We start from the raw sequence: 15,139 nt of genomic DNA, 5'->3' as shown, positions 1-15,139 counted from the left end.
CTCTCTCTGTTTTTACTCCATAACTCTGAGTATGTCCTGTATTTGCTCAGGCGGAGTAGTGGCCGATTGGCCCGTGGCGTGGCGGCGTCACTACCAGTCTGGGAGTTTGATATTCCACACGTCCTACAGGGGGAGGGACTCTCTGGACCAGAAGCGCGTCAGTCTCACCTGCCCACGGCGGGCCAGGAGTCAGCCGGGCATGCGCGGACGCTGCTGCTCCAGCCACCGGGCCTCAATCTCCGTCAGCATGGCGTCTTCTCACAAGGTGGGGACACCCGGGCGCCAGCCAGCCAGCACGCTGTCACACGGCCTTATCCGCGCTAATCAAGAGCTCCGCGCTGCTCCGCTACTCACGCTGCTCACGCTGCTCCCGCTGCTCTCCACACGCTGCCCACGCTGCTCAAAACATCCGTACGCTGTCCGCGCTGCTCACGCTATCCCACGCTGTCAGGGCTGCTCGCGCTGTCAGGCTGCGCCTGCGCTGTGCGTCCGTCAGGCACCCCGCCTCACGCGTATCCGCGGCTGTCAGGCTGCTTCGCGCTGTCAGCAGCTATCACCGCTGTCGGGCTACTCCACGCTGTCGGGCTGCTCCAGCGCAATCACACGCTGCTCTCCACGCTACTCCACGCTGCTCAACAGCTGCTCACGCTACTCAGCTGTATCAGCTGTCCACGCTGTAGCTCAGCAGCTGCTCCACGGCTAGTCAGCGGCTATCCGCAGCTGCTCCTGCAGCTGCTCAGCACTACTCCAGCTGCTCCGGCTGTCCAGCGGCTATCGCGCTGTCGCTGCTCCACGCTGTCAGGCTGCTCCACGGCTGTCGCAGCTGTCCGGGCTGCTCACGTACTATCGCAGCTGTCAGGCTGCTCACGCTGTGCAGCTGTCGGGCTACTCAGCTATCCGCTGCTATCCCGCGCTTCAATCGGGCTTGCTCTAGCTGCACTATCGGGCTGCTCCAGCACGCGCTGCTCCGCGCTGCTCACGCTGCTCCACGGCTGCTCCACGCTGCTCCACGCTGCTTTCGCGGCTGTCAGCTGCTGTCACGCTACTAAAACATCCGCGCTGCTCCACGGCTGCTCCACTTCTGCAGCTGCTCAGCAATGTCGCAAGCTGTCATACAGCGGCTGCTCCGCTGCTCAAGCGCATCCGCGCTGTCGGGCTGCTCGCAGCTGCTCCAGCAGCTGCTCCGCTGCTGCTGCAGCTGTCAGGCTGCTCCACGCTGCTCAAGCTGTCAGCTATCACGCTGCTCCAGCGCTTAACTCCGCTGCTCCACGCTTTATACTCACGCTGCTCCGCATCCGGCTGTCAAAGGGCTGCTCCAGCTGCTTTCCACGCTGCTCCCGCAGCTGTTATCCAGCGGCTGTCACGCTGTCCGCTGCTCCCGGCTATCGCGCTGCTCCGCAGCTGCTCCATTTCTAATCGCAGCTGTCAGCTGTCAGCTCGCTCACGGCTGTCCGCTGCTCCACGCTGTCTGCGCAGCTGCTCCAGCAGCTGCTCGCAGCTGCTCCGGCTGCTCCACGCTGCTCCGGCTGTCAGCGGCTATCTGCGCTGCTTCCAGCATCAACATCTGCCACGGCTGCTCTCCACGGCTGCTCCGCGGCACAACTCGCTGCTCAGCTGCTCACGCTGCTCAGCTGTCGAAACCTCTCCGCGCTGCCTCAACGCTGCTTCAGCTGTCCACGCTTCTCGGCTGCTCCGCTATTATCCAGCTGTCCGCTTCTCCGCTGCTCCACTGCTCCAGCAATCCGCTTCTCAACGCTATCCCCTTCCAATACCGGCGGCATAATATTCCTGTCAGCGCTTCTACTCCGCTGTCAGCGCTGCTCCACGCTGCTCAAGCTGCATCGCTGTCAGCAGCTGTCCAGCGCTGTCCAGCCCTGCTCCAGCTGTCGGCTGCTCCGCTATTGTGCCAGCTATCCGCGCTGTCCGCGCTGCTCCGCCTTTAACTCCACGGCTGCTCAGCAGCTGCTCAGCTGCTCAGCTATCCGCGCTGCTCCACGCTGCTCGCTGCTCGCTGTCAACGCTGCTGCGCTAACTCCAGCTGTATCCGCGCTGTCGCTGCTCCGCTGCTCTGCGCTGCTCAACGCTGTCGCTTCTCCAGCTGTACGCTGTCGGCGCTCCGGCGTATGCCAGCTAACTCCAGCTGTATGGCTGCTCCGCTCGCTCCTGCGCTGCTCCGGCTGTCACGCTAATAAGCGCTGTCAGCGTACTTCCAGCTGTCGCAGCTTCTCCAGCTATCCACGCTTCTCAGCTGTCAGCTGCTCCGCTGCTCAGCTATCCGCTTTTACTCAACGCTTCTATCACGGCTATCCGCGCTGCTCCAGCGGCTGTGCGCTTCTCAGCTGTCGCTGCTCCAGTAATCCACGGCTGCTCCGCTATCGCGCTGCTCCGGCTACTCCACGGCTATCCCGGCTGCTCCAGCTGTGCGCTGTCGGCTGCTCCAGCTGCTCCTGCGCTGTATCGCGGCTATAAAGCTGTCAGCAGCTGCTCAGCTCAATAGCCAGAACCCAGTTTGTGCATTAATAGTACACATTTACGAGCTTTTCAATTGTGTCAGACATTTAATCTACAGTTTATCTGAATCAACTGTGTGTGTGTTTGTGTTTGTGTTGTGTGTGTGTGTGATATTATTGGTATTGTGTTTATTAGATTGTGTGTGTGTGGTATTGATAATGTGTGTGTTTGTGTTGTGTGTGTGTGTGTGTGTGTGTGTATTGAGATTATATCACGATGTATCTGATGAAATGAAAATCCGACAGCTCAAGCTCTCGCCATAAGCAACAGAGGGTATGATCCACAAACTATATGAAAGAGATGCTGATTTTAATATTCCTGTCTGACTCTGAAGGATCTGAGCTGCAGACGTCTGAACGTTCCTCCGAAACAACGTTTAAATGCTTTTCTTCAGCTAAACTGTGCAGTTAGTTGAGTTTAATATTTAATAAAGATTTCTCTCTCTCTGTCTCTCCTTGTGTTTGCAGCTATTGACCCGCGCATGACCAGGAACTCTTTGTTTGGTGAGAAAACCTAACCGACGTTCTTTCAAAGTAAAGTTCTTCTCCAGTTAAGAGGCGTCTCCAGATGGTTGCTGTACTGTGTTTTCAAGTGAAGCACCTTTTCTGTTTGATTCCACATCTGGAAAGACTCAAACTTCATTTAACTCCTAATAACAACTTTTTTCTGTCTTTTCTTCAACATTTGGGAGTGTGTGTGTGTGTGTGTGTGTGTGTGTGTGTGTGTGTGTGTGTGTGTGTGTGTGTGTGTGTGTGTGTGTGTGTGTGTGTGTGTGTGTGTGTGTGTGTGTGTGTGTGTGTGTGTGTGTGTGTGTGTGTGTGTGTGTGTGTGTGTGTGTTGTTTGTGTATGTGTGTGTGTGTGTGTGTGTGTGTGTGTGTGTGTGTTTTGGACAATTTTGGCACTTTTATGTAACGTTTGGGATGCTTTTTTGAATGCTTTTGTCGCCTTTTCCGACTTTTTTGTGTGTCTGTGTCTGACTTTTTTTTCTGCTTTCGACAATTTTGGTACATTTTTCTCAGTGCTATGTGCTTCTTTTCAAGCGTGTTTGGACCTTTTTTGAAACTTTTGTCGCTTTGCCACAATTTTATATTTTGAAAGAAATAATATTTTTTTCATCTACCTGCCAACTGGTGTTTGTTTGTAATTGAGTTCTTATTTTATTGTGAAAAACGTTTGATCCTGTGTGTGTTTCCAGTGCGGAAGTCGTTTAACCTCCGTGCCCGGGACTCGGGGGTGGTCCAGTCCCCAGGGTTCCCCGACTCTTCCTACCCCCCCAACGTCTACCTGCAGTGGCGTCTCCGTGCCGACGCCGGCCACCGTGTCCGCCTGGACTTCCACACGCTGATCCTGGAGGACGACTGCCAGCAGGACTTCATCCAGATCTACGACTCTCTGGCCCCCATAGAGCAGCGCGTCCTCACAGAGTGAGACCCTAACCCTCTCTGGCCCCCATAGAGCACCAAGTCCTCACAGAGTGAGACCCTAACCCTCTCTGGCTCCCATAGAGCACCAAGTCCTCACAGAGTGAGACCCTAACCCTCTCTGGCCCCCATAGAGCACCAAGTCCTCACAGAGTGAGACCCTAACCCTCTCTGGCTCCCATAGAGCACCAAGTCCTCACAGAGTGAGACCCTAACCCTCTCGGTCTCCCATAGAGACCACGGTTACCGTTGGTGTACCGACCTACCATCTCACACCGATCCGTTCCTCCTGTACCGAAACAATTCGGGATGAATACATGTTCTGTTACAGCCCTAAAAACCTAATAGATATGATTCAGATGAGGAAAAATAAAAGTGTGTGTGTGTGTGTGTGTATATATAGGGGCGCCTGGGTAGCTCACCTGGAACAGCGCGGACCCGTATGCAGAGTCTCAGTCCTCGACGCAGTGGCCCTGATTTGGTTCCAGGCTTGGCTGCATGTCATTCCCTCGTTCCCTCCCCTCTCCAGTCTCAGCTGTCCTATCAACAGTAAAGGCTGTACAGACAGGGTTCATCACAAAGTGCAGAAGTGTAACGTGTCTCCTCTGAACCCACCAGCCACTTTTTCAACGTTTCTGTCACTTTTTCTGACGGTTTTTGTCTCTTTTTCTGCCATTCTTGACGCTCTTTCCGAGGTTTTCTTTGTAGTTAAACGTTGAATCTTTATGTCCACAGACTTCTCAGAGCTTTGACTCTTTCTAACAGAGAGTTTCTCTCTCAGCGGTTCAGTGATTAAATGTTGTGTTAGAAGTAACAGGAAACAGACCTGATTAAACAAAAAAAATGGAAAAATCCCCCCCCCCCCCCCTCCCCCCCTCTGCAGCCCCCTCTTGTTGCGCTGGTCCCCCGGAAAAAAAAAACCCCCCCCCCACAAACATCCTCAGATCCCTCTGACTCAACAAGGTACCACAACTAGTGATGCACCGAAATGAAAATTCTTGGCCGAAACCGAAAACCGAAAAAAGAGGAAACCAAGACCGAAAACCGAAACCGAAACACCGAAAGAAATTAAGCCAATTATTAGTACCATTGCATTTATGGCTATGACTGTGTACTAACTTTACTAAAATCAAGGCATTGCAATTGTATAAATTAATATTAAAGTTTAATTAAAAAAATATCTAGCAGAAATATGGCTACAATCTGATAGTCACATACAGTATACAGTAGCCTAAGAACAGAATAGCTTACCTATTATTATTATTATTATTATTATTATTATTATTATTATTATTAATTGAGGCACCTTTCTTGCAGGATTTCACTGAACATATCACACAACGAGGGTGCATGCCCCTCATCTGGTACAGCGCAACCAGTCTTTTTTCTGCGCTCTGATCTCCTGCGCTGGGCGCCGCTCCGTCTCCGTCTCCACGCGGGTTCTCCGTCTCCATGGCGACCTGGATCATTTCTCGTGCGCCCTGCTTTATTTCCGCATCCAAGTAATGGTCTTTATAACGCGGATCAAGTACAGTCGCGATGAAGTGCAGAGGATCCGAACAGATCTCACTGAAACGTGTGCTGACAGACTCTAAGAGCACTTTTCATTGTTTTCACTCCGTGGTCCGTCTCACCCTCGTTGCTTAGGAGACGCTTTGCAGGTGGATCGGATCGGGTACTGACACACGTGCAGGTCGCGGTTTCTGTTTGCGTCATCACAACATTTTCGGCCGTATTGTTTCGGTGATAAAGGTATTTCGTAAAATTTTTGGGGGCCGAATATTCGGTGCATCCCTAACCACAACCACTACTCGTTATGTCCCTAATGGGTCTCGGAGCGGAGGACCGTAACATTTCAATAAACCGGGGGGGAAACCGAGGGAAGGGCAGAAACAGTTCAAGATGACTTAAACTAACAACACGGCTTCAGGTTTCCTTCCCCCTGGACTCTCTGTCTCCATGTGTGTGTGTGTGTGAGTGTCTGATGGAACAACAGTCTCTGGAACTGGTCCAGTATTGAACCAGAACCGAGCTGTAATGTAACCCTACAGGACACAACACCGGGAAAATAAATCACGTCAACTATGACGATAAAGAGAACTAGTGAGAGCTGGTTAAAAGTCGTGCTGAATAAATCGGTTTATATATGCTTGTAGCCTTGGGTTGCGACATCCTCAGTTATGTTCTAGTTATGGGTTATGGGTTATGGGTTATGGGTTATGGGTTTGGGCTCTTCTTTGTCTGTTGAATGGTTGTGTTGTGTTTTCCTGAAGCTGTAACTGCTGCGCTGTCTCTCCCAAAACAGATTCCTTTCTCCAGGGACTTCCTGCTTAAATACCAAAGGTTACTTTAAAGAGCTGTCAGTTTCACTGTACACTAATCCACCAAATCACACCTGACTGCACAGTATTAAAATCAGTATTTTTGTATTCTATATTTAGCTGGAAACGAATGAAATAATCTCACCAAACACGCACGGGTGTGTTCATCTGCTTTGATTTAAAAACAGGAAATAGATCACATGTTTAGGATTCCATTTCATGTTTCACAGGGTTTGATCTTCTGTTAGTTGGGAAGTTCATTTGACTCAGTTAAAGTCTCCGAAATGTCTCCAACGTGTCTCCTAAATGTCTCTATCGTGTCTCCTATTATGTCTCTCTAACGTGTCTCCTAAATGTCTCTAATGTGTCTCCTAAACGCTCTCTATTGTGTCTCCTAAATGTCTGTCTCCTAAATGTCTCTCTATCATGTCTCCTAAATGTCTCTATCGTGTCTCCTAAACGTCTCTCTATCATGTCTCCTAAATGTCTCTATCGTGTCTCCTAAACGTCTCTCTATCATGTCTCCTAAATGTCTCTATCATGTCTCCTAAATGTCTCTATCAGTAATTCTAAATGTCTCTATCTGTCTCCTAATAAACGTTTCTCTATCGTGTCTCCTAAATGTCTCTATCGTGTCTCCTAAATGTCTCTATCGTGTCTCCTAAATGTCTCTAACGTGTCTCCAACGTGTCTCCTAAATGTCTCTCTATCATGTCTCCTAAATGTCTCTAACGTGTCTCCTAAATGTCTCTACCGTGTCTCCTAAACGTGTCCCCTGTGTCCGTCCTGTTGTCCAGAGTGTGGAGGTAAACTAACTGGAGATAAAGGATTCTTCTCTTCACCTTTCTTCCCGTCCAACTATCCTCCTAAAACCACGTGCATCTGGACCATCGAGGTACGTTCACGGTTTATTGTTCCCATGAGATCGAGGTTCCCACCTCCCGAGGGTAAGACAGTTGGAGGAATTAGTTTTTTACGTTAGGAAACAAAACAAACGGACCTAATTGTGTTTTTGGTTCAAACAACAAATCTAAAAGCCAAACACACACGTGACTACAGATTGAAAACAGACTTTTTGTGTTCTTTAATCCAAAAGGAATTTCCAAAAACTAAAAACCTGTCTGTTTGTAATAGTAATAGTTTGATAGTGACAACAGAAACACACAAAACAAAAAAAGTATCTTTTGTGATTAGTGTTATAAAATGGTCTTGTGTCTGTAATCTCAGGATTATGTAACCAGATTACTGGTTGACTTTTGGAAAGATGTTGCGTATTTTAAAACCAAAAACAAAAAAAATTCTCCAACGAACCCCCCCCCCCCCCCCGGCCATCCACTCACCTTTAATGATGCGTATCTTTTGTGATTTATTATTTTTCTAATCTGTTTTCTCCGTTGGTCTTTGGTTCTCAGGCCCCCCAGGAGAGGTTTGTGAAGGTCCAGTTCAACAAGTTCTTCCTGGGGAAGTCCAGCAGAGAGTGCAGCGGGGACTACGTCGACGTCGACGGTCACAGGTCAGCCATGTTTCTCCGTCAGGGGAGGGGCACTGGAACGGCCCCCCTCTCTGTGACATCCTGTGGTGTTCTTAAACCCCCCAAAAGCAGGACGCGTAGTAAAAAGCACATTTTGACTATTTCCTTTAATATGTAATGGCCATGAGTTATCATTTGGCTGCTTCCTCTCTATAGAGGCTAGACCTTTCTAATAACCAGATCATGTTCTCTATTCATAAAGCTCTTCTCTAAACATGGAAGGTTATTGTGTTGTACTCATTTTCAGTTTTGTGATTGTGTCTCCGTGTGTGTGTCTCCGTGTGTGTGTCTCCGTGTGTGTGTCTCCGTGTGTGTGTGTCTCTGTATGTTTGTGTGTCTGTATGTCTGTGTCTGTGTGTGTTTGTGTCTCTGTGGGATTGTGTCTCTGTGTGTTTTGTGTCTCTGTGTGTCTCTGTGTGTTTGTGTCTCTGTGTATTTTGTGTCTCTGTGTCTCTGTGTGTTTGTGTGTTTGTGTCTCTGTGTCTCTGTGTCTCTGTGTCTTTGTTGTGTTTTGTGTCTCTGTGTGTTTGTGTCTCTGTGTGTTTGTGTCTCTGTGTCTCTGTGTTTTTGTGTCTCTGTGTCTCTGTGTGTTTGTGTGTTTGTGTCTCTGTGTCTCTGTGTCTCTGTGTGTTTGTGTCTCTGTGTGTTTGTGTGTCTGTGTGTTTGTGTCTCTGTGTGTTTGTGTCTCTGTGTCTCTGTGTCTCTGTGTCTCTGTGTGTTTGTGTGTTTGTGTCTCTGTTATGTCTCTGTGTTGTTCGTTGTCTCTGTGTCTCTGTGTGTTTGTGTCTCTGTGTTTGTGTGTTTGTGTGTTTGTGTCTCTGTGTGTTTGTGTCTCTGTGTCTCTGTGTGTTTGTGTCTCTGTGTCTCTGTGTGTTTGTGTCTCTGTGTGTTTGTGTCTCTGTGTCTCTGTGTCTCTGTGTCTCTGTGTGTTTGTGTCTCTGTGTCTCTGTGTGTTTGTGTCTCTGTGTCTCTGTGTGTTTGTGTCTCTGTGTGTTTGTGTCTCTGTGTGTTTGTGTCTCTGTGTCTCTGTGTGTGTCTCTGTGTGTTTGTGTCTCTCTGTGTGTGTTTGTGTCTCTGTGTGTTTGTGTCTCTGTGTCTCTGTGTGTTTGTGTCTCTGTGTGTTTGTGTCTCTGTGTGTTTGTGTCTCTGTGTCTCTGTGTGTTTGTGTCTCTGTGTCTCTGTGTGTTTTGTGTGTTTTGTGTGTCTGTGTCTTAGACTGTGCGGGACTAAACCCAGAAGCACCGTGGTCACCAGCAGCAACGTGATGACCATCACCTTTGTCTCGGACTCGTCCTACGTGGACCAGGGCTTCACCGCCGAGTACGAGACCTTCGTCCCCACCAATCGTAAGACTCCTATGTTTAAACACCTACAGAGTCTCGCAGCTTTCCCAGACCAGTCTTCAGTGTTTAGATCCCCCCCCTCCCTTAATGACGTTTGCATTTTGTTTGTGGTCTTGCCTCAGCGTGTCCCGGGCGGTTCAAGTGCTCCAACAACCTGTGCATCAACGCCACGCTGCAGTGTGACGGCTGGAACGACTGCGGAGACGCCAGCGACGAGGACAACTGCAGTGAGTCCTCCCGCTGACCGCCCGCGCACAAAACTAAACCACCTGTTTCCTCAAATGTTAATACTTCCTTTATTTCTATAAACTGTGCACAACAACAGACATGTCCTCTCATCAAAAGAGACTCTGAAACTGTATTTCATCTTAAAGAACAAAGTTAGATGTTTAAAACAAATCCCACATCTAAATAACTAAATTAATAGAAAGAAATCTCTTCAAATAAATAAACTAAGAAGACGTAGTGACATCTGAAGTCAAACAAGGTCAATCTAAAGTAGATTACACTCTAGGATGTTTAAAAACTGCATCAACATTCATTTCTTATCTCAACCGGTTGTTATCTTTACACCTTTATATCCATATTAACCCATTCACCATGCAGCATTCCATCTCTAGTGTTTCTCTTTGTGTCTGTGTTCAGAGTGCGAGGCGACTCAGACCAAGTGTAAAAACGGCCGCTGTAAGCCCAAGTTCTGGGAGTGCGACGGCTCCGACGACTGTGGAGACAACACGGATGAGGAGAACTGTGGTGAGATGGACCGAACTCTCCACGAACACCAAATCACATCTGCTGAAAATCCTCCAGACACAAAGGCCTCCGTGCACACATCCACAGAGATAATGTCTCTTCATGCTGCGCTCAGCGTGTCCCACTGTTGAAGACCTTTCCCTCTTTCTTTCTTTCTTTTTGTAGGGGCATGCAAACCGGGGGAGTTTTCCTGCAGAAACAACCGCTGTGTCCCAGAGAAGATGAAGTGTGACGGAAGAGACGACTGCTCGGACGGATCGGACGAGTCTACGTGTGAGAAATGTGAGAACCATCATCTCTCTATACGTCACTGACACTCTTATTTAAGGTCCAGTTGAGTACTTTTCTCAGATCATTATAGACTACGAGACTGAACTGTGTGTGTGTGTGTGTGTGTGTGTGTGTGTGTGTGTGTGTGTGTGTGTGTGTGTGTGTGTGTGTGTGTGTGTGTGTGTGTGTGTGTGTGTGTGTGTGTGTGTTCCAGCTCTGGTGCTGGACCAGTGTTCCCAGTTCACCTTCCGCTGCCGGAGCGGAGGCTGCATCAGCAAACTGAACCCCGAGTGTGACGGAGAACAGGACTGTGAGGACGGGTCGGATGAGGAAGACTGCAGTACGTTTACCGCAACAGACACACAGACACACACACACACACACACACACACACACACACACACACACACACCCCTGCCTGCCCACGATGTCAGTACGTCTCTGTGTGTTTTCAGAGTGCGGGATCCGGCCGTACCGCAGCTCTCGTATCGTGGGCGGCGTGGCGTCCCGGGAGGGCGAGTGGCCGTGGCAGGTCAGCCTCCACATCAGGGGAACGGGCCACGTGTGCGGAGCGTCGGTGCTGAGCAGCCGCTGGCTGCTGACGGCCGCTCACTGCGTCCAGGACAGCGGCACAAACAAGTAGGACCCCCAAAACCCTCTAACATTTAGATTAATGACTTTATACTGATTGACTCGCTCCTCTTATTTGACTGTGATTTTGGAAGCAAACAGTTTCCCTGAGGGGATCTCTACAGTATTCTGATTGTGGTTCTGATTGGCTCAGGTACTCCCAGGCTGACCAATGGCAGGCCTTCCTGGGACTGCATGTGCAGAGTCAGACCAACGAGTGGACGGTGCAGAGGAACGTGAAGCGCATCATCGCTCACGCCGACTACAACGCCTTCACCTACGACAACGACGTGGCTCTGATGGAGCTGGACGCAGACGTCCCGCTCAACCAGTACATCTGGCCCATCTGTCTGCCCTCGGCCTCCTACCACTTCCCAGCAGGCCGAGAGGCGTGGATCACCGGCTGGGGCGCCATCAGGGAGGAGGGTGAGTTACAAACTCAGGGGGCTTTCACACCTGGACGTCCCAACCTAGGTTCATGTGTTTGCATTTGATCCGGTACTGCAGTTATGCAAGCACACTAAAGTCATCATCACATATGTGAGCTGCATCTCCTGTGTGTGTGTGTGTGTGTGTGTGTGTGTGTGTGTGTGTGTGTGTGTGTGTGTGTGTGTGTGTGTGTGTGTGTGTGTGTGTGTGTGTGTGTGTGTGTGTGTGTGTGTGTGTGTGTGTGTGTTATGCTTGTATACATATGTTTTTGTCTTTGTGAAGAACTCTGGTGCAAAACTGAATTCAACTTGAAACCATCCAGTTGTGTGGCAGCAGATCCCATTAAAGGCGTGTATTGTTTAGCTGACTGAGTCACTAGCCCGTTGGGTAAGATGGGACCGTCCTGTGTTTCAGGCGTCTCTGCGACCGTCCTGCAGAAGGCCGAGGTTCGGATCGTCAACAGCACGGTGTGTAAGAGTCTGATGGAGGGCGAGCTCACCGAGCGCATGATCTGCGCCGGAGTCCTTAAAGGAGGCGTGGACGCCTGTCAGGTAACACAAAGCACACAACGACACGCACAACAGTACAGCTGCAAAGACTAATCCAGTAGTTGTCAACTATTACATTAATCACCAACGGTTTTGAATAATTTCTTATGATAAAACAGGTAAACTAGTGTGATGTCAGCGTGTTAAATATGAACATGTTCTAGTTTCTTCTCTCCTCTGGGACAGGACACTGAAGATCTTTGAGTTGGGGACAATAGGGCTGGGTATCGTTCAAAAGATCTTTCGGTTCCTAACGATACTTTTTTCGATACCATATGTTTTAAAATCCATTTCAACATCAACAAAAATACATTAAACACAAAACTTTTATTTTCCACGTTAATAGTGAATCAAAACAGTTATCAAAATTAAAAAATTCTGGTAACACTTGCTCACTCAGAGTAACATTAATAAAACTGGTTGTGCTTTTGGATAGGCGGGGGGGGGCACCAGTCACATACTCAGGATTGGTATCAATCCAAACTTTAAAAGTTAACAAATAAAGATAAACCTTTTTGTCACAACATGAACATATTATAAACAATAAATAAATAAACAAATGACATTGTGTAGAGGCTAATATTGAACTAAATAAAATGCTAAGGAATGTAAACAACAAAGACTTTTTAGGTCAAACTGCATAATGACACAAACCTTTAACAATAAACTTGGTGACTGCCCTGCTGTTAACATTGAACTAACTCAAGTCTAAAGGAATGGAATTGGATTGCCTTGTTGCTGAAAGGTGCTGTAGAAGTAAAGTTGCCTTGCCTTACAAGTTCAGCCTGTCAGTCAGTCCCCAGGGCAGAGAAACCACCGTTGTGCCTGTTTGTCTCACAGGAAGTGTAACGTCAACCGCACTGCGACCACTTTCGGCTCGCCATTAATATCATATCGCAGCAAAACTAAGATTATACCTGCTAAACATTAGCTTGTTAGCATTGCCTTTTTAAACGTGGCAGCAACCATAACGTTAGCATTTAGAGCAAAGCATCATTGTGCCTAAGTGCGGCTAAGGTTTCTCTTTTTTGATAACTGGTTCCAGTAGTGTTTCCAATCAACAAGGTTCAACTGATTTTTTTTTTTCTCAGGAAATTCAATCAGGTGTGGAAAAGGTATGTGTGTATATTGCATTTTCAGTGCTAGAGAGAGCATTTTCACACACATAAAGATGCTTATCAATCTAAAAGGAAAGCAGGGAAGGTGTGTGTGTGTGTGTGTGTGTGTGTGTGTGTGTGTGTGTGTGTGTGTGTGTGTGTGTGTGTGTGTGTGTGTGTGTGTGTGTGTGTGGTGTGTGTGTGTGTGTGTGTGTGTGTGTGTGTGTGTGTGTGTGTGTGTGTTGTAGCTCTCCTCTCTGTCAATATGCAGAGAGGAGAGATAAGCTTGCACTTACGCGTACAGACGCTTTTGGAACAGAAATTTGGGTAAATAATTTTTCGATACTCATAGGATCGGAGTATTTTTTTCGGTACCATAAAAGTATCGACGTTCGGTTGTCAGCCCTAGTGGACAAAACAAGACATTTGAGGACGTCATCTTGGGCTTTTTGGGAATCGCTGATCCACATTTGTCACCATTTGTTGCTGCTTTTAATTTCAGCGTGTTTTTTTGCGAAGCTTTGTTTATCAGCAAATGTGTGAAGTGTGCAAGCTCAAACCGGGTGCAGAGTCTTCTTTGACGTCCTGCGTTCTCTCTGCCTGTCTCAGGGCGACTCCGGCGGCCCGCTGTCCGTCGCCACCCCCAGTGGGCGGGTCTTCCTGGCCGGCGTGGTGAGCTGGGGCGACGGCTGCGCCCGGAGGAACAAACCGGGCGTCTACGCCAGGACCACCAGCTTCCGCCGCTGGATAAAGGAGAACAGCGGAGTGTAGCAGCAACGCAGCGGACGAGCCATATCTCTCCTGGATATTAATAACTGGAGCTGAGTGGGACTCAGCACAATCTGTCAACTACACTCATTGGACATTTAATAAGACTACATACACACAGACACACACACACGCACACACACACACACACACACACACACACACATGTATATATACACACACACATTTTCTATGAATCAACTGCTTGCTTTCTTTTTTTAACTTTTTTATGTTAATGAAACTGAGATCACAACTTGATTGTCTTATTTTTATACGATGATGATGATCATAATATTCAGGTCACTCTCTCAGGGAATAATTTCACTCAGAGCTTCTAAAAGATGAAGATGTTTCTGAGTTAACGGTAAAATACAGCAGCTACGCAAACGGACAAAGATAATGTGCAACAAAAAAAACGATACAATACTTAACAAAACTTATCAACATTATGGCAAATGGACTGCATTTATAAAGCGCTTTTATAGTCTCAGCAGCCACTTAGCGTGCATTTCTACATTATTTATTAAAGATTGATAAAGCCTGATGAGATTTGTTAGAATATATGAAGCTTATTTGAAGGCTGACTCATTAGAAAGTGGGTCCAAAACAATGAAGTATAAAAATTACAAACGTGTGCAGTGATATGAGCATTAAATTGTTGAGATAACATAGGAAGAATATGAACGCTATATAAGATAATATGATAATTGTTCTGTGTTTGAAGTTGTGATCTTCAGATAACGGGTTTAAAAATGCTCTCTGCTTCTGTAAGAACAAGAGAAACACTTCTGGGGAAAAAAAACCTTTTGTATGGTTTAGTAAATACCTAAATAATGTAGTTGTGATCATGTTATATCCTCATGAACATGTCTTGATATGAATTATACTTTATACGTTTCCTCCTGAAGCTTCATTGTTGTGTAAGTAATGATATCCAATATTCTCAGGGAGAAAACATTTAAATATGATCATTATCTGAGTCTTCTCTTCTACTTAAGCCTGGTTCAGACGGCAGGATAATTAGGCCGATTTTAGCCCGATTCCCCCCTCCCCACAATCTTAAGGATGCTCCGATTATCCTAAAATAATCTGATCAGATATTCCTGCCATGTGTGGTGTGTTAAGACTGCTCTCGTCTGCTCGGAAGGACGTCGGCACCGCTTCGATCTCAAATCGGGGATATCCAACATGTTGGATTTATTTGGCCCGATTTCTCCTCGTGTGTGGTGTCCCCCCCCCCCCGGGGACAAACGAGCACGCAGCCTGTGGACTGTGGCATACAGTAAAGTCGATGGGCATAACTACATCCACAACTGCAGTCCACCAGAGTACATGGAGACGAATATATGAACGTTTATTAATCTGTGTAATACCTAACGACATTTCTATGAGAAAAAACAAATCCCCTCCATATCATGATGTAGCTGAGTATAGTCCATGCTCGCGTTGTCTCCACTTCTTTGACCATCGCCTTTTTCTTTTGATAAAGTTTTTTTTCGGTTAAAAACAAACTATC

The 15,139-nt window shown here is 47.6% G+C and overlaps 1 protein-coding gene across 1 annotated transcript; it reads left to right on the top strand.

The window, feature by feature from the left end:
- Nucleotides 1-2,978: 2,978 nt before the first annotated feature.
- LOC120559080 (suppressor of tumorigenicity 14 protein homolog) lies at nt 2,979-14,717 on the top strand (the record flags this gene model as incomplete). Its single annotated transcript, XM_039800502.1, is given in 16 exon segments — nt 2,979-3,014; nt 3,708-3,936; nt 4,018-4,036; nt 4,817-4,896; nt 6,239-6,276; nt 7,052-7,149; nt 7,667-7,767; nt 9,001-9,131; nt 9,251-9,355; nt 9,774-9,881; nt 10,047-10,163; nt 10,366-10,491; nt 10,607-10,790; nt 10,936-11,207; nt 11,625-11,761; nt 13,465-14,717. Coding segments are annotated over 16 exon segments (1,943 nt in total), but the record flags the coding sequence as incomplete, so codon positions are not given.
- Between the last annotated feature and the right edge of the window lie 422 nt (nt 14,718-15,139).

The sequence above is a fragment of the Perca fluviatilis genome, chromosome 5 (genome assembly GCF_010015445.1).
Source record: "Perca fluviatilis chromosome 5, GENO_Pfluv_1.0, whole genome shotgun sequence".
NCBI lineage: Eukaryota > Metazoa > Chordata > Actinopteri > Perciformes > Percidae > Perca > Perca fluviatilis.
The sequence above is the reverse complement of the archived record's forward strand: the minus strand, read 5'-3'. Positions and strand labels throughout refer to the sequence as shown.